At 41.2% G+C, this 4,250-nt stretch overlaps 1 protein-coding gene across 2 annotated transcripts in view; it reads left to right on the top strand.

Moving 5' to 3' along the window:
• CDC42BPB (CDC42 binding protein kinase beta) overlaps positions 1 to 4,250 on the top strand; it is a 51,559-nt gene that overhangs the window by 41,565 nt on the left and 5,744 nt on the right. For both annotated transcript variants that reach the window (XM_031066345.1, XM_031066346.1), the window contains 4 exons: positions 191 to 787; positions 3,750 to 3,847; positions 3,959 to 4,043; positions 4,189 to 4,245. In XM_031066345.1, coding sequence (XP_030922205.1) covers positions 191 to 787; positions 3,750 to 3,847; positions 3,959 to 4,043; positions 4,189 to 4,245 — 837 coding nt within the window. The remainder of the gene's footprint in view (positions 1 to 190; positions 788 to 3,749; positions 3,848 to 3,958; positions 4,044 to 4,188; positions 4,246 to 4,250) is intronic.

Genomic DNA, 4,250 nt, shown 5'->3' with positions numbered 1-4,250 from the left:
AATGCTTTGTTTCATTGTTTGTTCTGAGAATTAATAACAGAGAATCAAACATGTGTAATAAAGTGCTCTTCCTCACCTGATACATGTCTGTGTTTAGATTAATTTTCAGGCATCACTGTGTAGCACTGCAATGTTTCTGAGCCTGGTGATTTTCCTGTTTAACTTATGGCAGCTCTTGCTTTCTTTGCAGTGATAGTCCGAGCTGCTGACTGCAAGAAGGTGTACCAGATAGAGCTTGCTCCCAAAGAAAAAATCATCATCCTCATCTGTGGTCGGAACCATCATGTCCACCTTTACCCCTGGGCCTCTCTGGATGGGTCAGAAGGGAACTTTGACATTAAGCTTGCAGAAACTAAAGGCTGCCAATTGATTACAACTGGAACACTAAAGAAGAGTTCTTCTACTTGTTTGTTTGTGGCTGTCAAACGACAGGTTTTTTGCTATGAAATTCACAGAACTAAACCTTTCCACAAAAAATTCAGTGAAATTCAGGCTCCAGGAATTGTACAGTGGATGACAGTGTTCAAGGACAAGCTCTGTGTTGGCTACCAGTCTGGGTTCTCTCTGTTGACCATCCAGGGAGATGGACAATCTATAAACCTGGTAAATCCTAATGACCCCTCGCTTATCTTCCTCTCCCAGCAGTCTTTTGATGCCCTTTGTGCTGTGGAGCTCAGTAATGAGGAATTCCTGCTTTGCTTCAGCCATATGGGAGTTTACGTCGATTCACAAGGTCGAAGGTCACGCATGCAGGAACTAATGTGGCCTGCAACTCCTGTTGCCTGTAGTATGTATATGTTTTTCTGTTGCCATATCCCTGTTGCTGCTTCACTTGTCAAAAAATACTCAGCATTGTATTTAATTTTGCTTCAGTTTGTCTTTGAATATCAAGTTTAAGTTTTGATGAGTTAACAGACACGTGGTTCTTCCTGGTGGTATTTTTGGACTTGGAGATCCTGGATGCTGCAAGAAATGCTCTGCCTTATTACAGGACACAGAAGAATAAATAGTGGAATGCAAAATAATTTTTACAGAGAGTAGTCCTGGATGCAGGACAGTGCACTACCTGTCTGTGAAATTCTATAAAGAGCATAAACGTCCAGTTGCCTGTAGGGTGTCTTCTGTGTACTGTACTCAAATTACAGTAGAAAGTTGAAGAAATGTAACTGCAAGTCTGAAGGTTCATGAAGATAATAAGAGATAAAAATTTTCTCCTTTTGGTTTTAATTTTAAGGGGACAATATCCAAAAATAGTATAGGTGGAGGGTAATATTCAAACCACTCTGCTTGTTTCAGGAACATTGGTTATCAGCTGGGTAGAGCAGAGGCACATGCAGAGTGTTTTTCAATATTCAGTAGTCAAACGCAGGTGATGATAAATCTGGTATTTCTATTTGAAGCTCAAATAGCAATTAAACTTTTTTGAATGATTGAAGGCAATAAATAGCTTTTTGTTTAAGTAGTACAGCAAGGAGTTAGGTGGATGTTGGTTTGATCAGGCCAGGCCCTAATAGGAATGTGTTTAATTGTATTTGATTTGAACTGAAATTGTTTGCTTGCTTTACTCTGACCTAGTTCTCTACAGAAGTCTAAAGCAAAGTCCCAAGGAAACAATGTAGTGGCAAATTTACTTTAAAACACTATTAGCTAAAACTAATGTTTCCTTTCCCTTAATCAGCTTTACAGGTTTTTGCATTTCAGCAAACTAGACTTGCTAGTTAATGGTTTTGTCTGTTAATATTAGAAGTGTTCTTACTGTAAACTATTTTATAACATTCTTGTATGTGCAGTCCTGAGTGGTGCTGGCCTCAGGCTGTTTTTGTAGAAAGAGCAACATTTTTTGCTGCCAAAGGAAACTGAATTACTTCCCTTTTCATTAGACTTGTCCTCAATCCTCAGTCCTAGTGTTGGTGGATTTTTTTAACTACCCCAATTAGGAGGTTGTAAAATTACAGAATGGTTTGGGTTGGAAGGGATCTTAGTTCAACTCCCCTGCCATGGGCAGGGACACCTTCTATTAAATCAATTTTCTGAAAGCTCCATCCAACCTGACCTTGAACACTAGCATGGATGGAGCAGCTTCTTCCACACCTTCCATGAGCAACTTGTTCCAGTACCTCACCACCCTCACCGTAAAGAATTTATTCCTAATATCTAGTCTAAACCCACTCTCAGTTTAAAGCCATTTCTCCTGTTGTATCACTCCACGCCCTTGTAAAAAGTCCCTCTCCAGCTCCCTTGTAGCCTCTTTAGGTACTGGGAGGTGCTGTGAGGTCTCCCCAGAGTCTTCTCTTCTCCAGGCTGAGAACAGCCCCAGTTCTCTAAGCCAGTCTTCGTAGGAGAGACCAACAAAGTGGAAGTGATTCTGCTGTGGTAAACACCATGTTGTAGAGAGGTGGGGCTAAAACAGAGAATTTGTGTCTGGGGCAGTCAGTGCCCTCACCCCAGGAGAGGGCAGGATGAGCACCGGCCCAGCTCTGTTACCCCGGGTGGCCCACCAGGGTTGTCCCTGCTCCAGCCTGTGCTGGTGTCCTGTGTGAGCCAGCATGGGTGTCCTTGGCTCCCCTGCAGCCTGGGGCAAAGCCCTGGAGCCAGCTGGGCTGGAGGTTGGGGGCTGGAGCCTGGGCCAGCCCAGTGCAGGCACTGACACAGCTCTCTAGGAGCCACTTCAGACCTGGGCAGGCTCATCAGCTACAACTGGCACGTGCTAGCCTTGGCTGCAGATGGTGTTTCTGCCTGATGCTCCCTTCTCCCTCTTGGTTTGAACATCCATGCCAGCCAAGACCACATGCAATAGATGCTTGACCATAAATCACTTTTGTGTTACATTTTTATGATAGCTGTCCAAGGCATTCTTTTAATGAATTTAAAAAATAGCACCACAACTGTACTTCAGTTCTTCTAAGAAGATTCTGTGATGTGTTTAGTGTCCTACTGGGTTATTTTCATTTTGTTTATTGAAGCATCTTCTCTCTATTAAATCCCTTAAGTTACTAGTAACTGCTTTTTACATCAGGAGACAGTCTTTACATGAGCAGAAGCATGTTGATACAAAGCTCTAGAGATCTCTGCTTTTTGTTTGACCTAAAATAAACTTGTCTGCTGATGCCTTTTATGCTTTAAAAAAAAAGTTGAAAAGAGAAAATGAGTTACGGGCTTTAAGCATTGTGACATTTTTCTGTCGACTTGATGAAAGTAACCCATACATGAATATCTAAAGCTAGAAAATTGTAAGCAAAAGAGGAAGGAAATTGAGAGCAGATCTGCATCATGAGTTCATGACCCAGCTCACAGATGGTGGCTTTCTCATCTCCTCTGCACTCAGCAGATGTGTAGTTAGTTTGGTACTTCTGAAGTGAAGTAATCCATAGCAAAGCTAGCTGCTGAGTTCCTACCACCTAGCAGATTTGTATGCATCTGAAAACTTCAGATGCCATTTTACAGTTTCATGAAATGGCAATGTGAAGTTTTAAAAAATACTGAAAGGGTCAAATTTAAATATTTCCATAATGCTGGTAGTTGTCATTAGCAAACTATTCTCACAAAAAATCCGTTTGAAACTAATGCTGGTAGTTGTCATTAGCAAACTCTATTCTCACAAAAAATCTGTTTGAGACTTAAAAAATGTGTTTTAAAATGTATTTTGCACATAGTGGAAAACTTGTAACTGTGTAAATCTGCTCAAATGTTTGTCAGTTCTGCACTACTGAAATGACATTAGGGTTTCTGTTTGTTTTCAATCAATGCAGGTTGCAATTCTTCATATGTAACAGTGTATAGCGAGTATGGTGTTGATGTGTTTGATGTTAACACTATGGAATGGGTCCAGACTATTGGCCTGCGAAGGGTAAGGAATTTTCTTTGAATATTGCACTTAATTGGGTTACTTTCAAATGAGGTGTTTCTTCAGAGTGTATGCTAGACTAGAGGTAATTCTCTGTCTCCTTCCTCAAAACAGATCAGACCATTAAACATGGATGGCACACTGAACCTCCTTAACTGTGAGCCACCAAGGTTAATATATTTCAAGAACAAGTTCTCAGGTGAGTCCTGAACAAGGGAAGAAATGAGGAATTCATTCTAACTGGTTAATTTTCATCATGTTACCTTTCAGGAGATGAAATTTGTGTTGCATATGTCTAGGTCAGCCTGTACCTCTGTAAGTGAAATCGCTTTGTGCTATTACAGCAGGAGCTGGCCTCAGTGTACCAGAAACCTCTGACAACAGCAAGAAGCAAATGCTCCGGACC

This window comes from Geospiza fortis, unplaced genomic scaffold (assembly GCF_000277835.1).
Source record: "Geospiza fortis unplaced genomic scaffold, GeoFor_1.0 scaffold23, whole genome shotgun sequence".
NCBI lineage: Eukaryota > Metazoa > Chordata > Aves > Passeriformes > Thraupidae > Geospiza > Geospiza fortis.
This window is presented reverse-complemented; position numbering and strand designations above follow the sequence as displayed.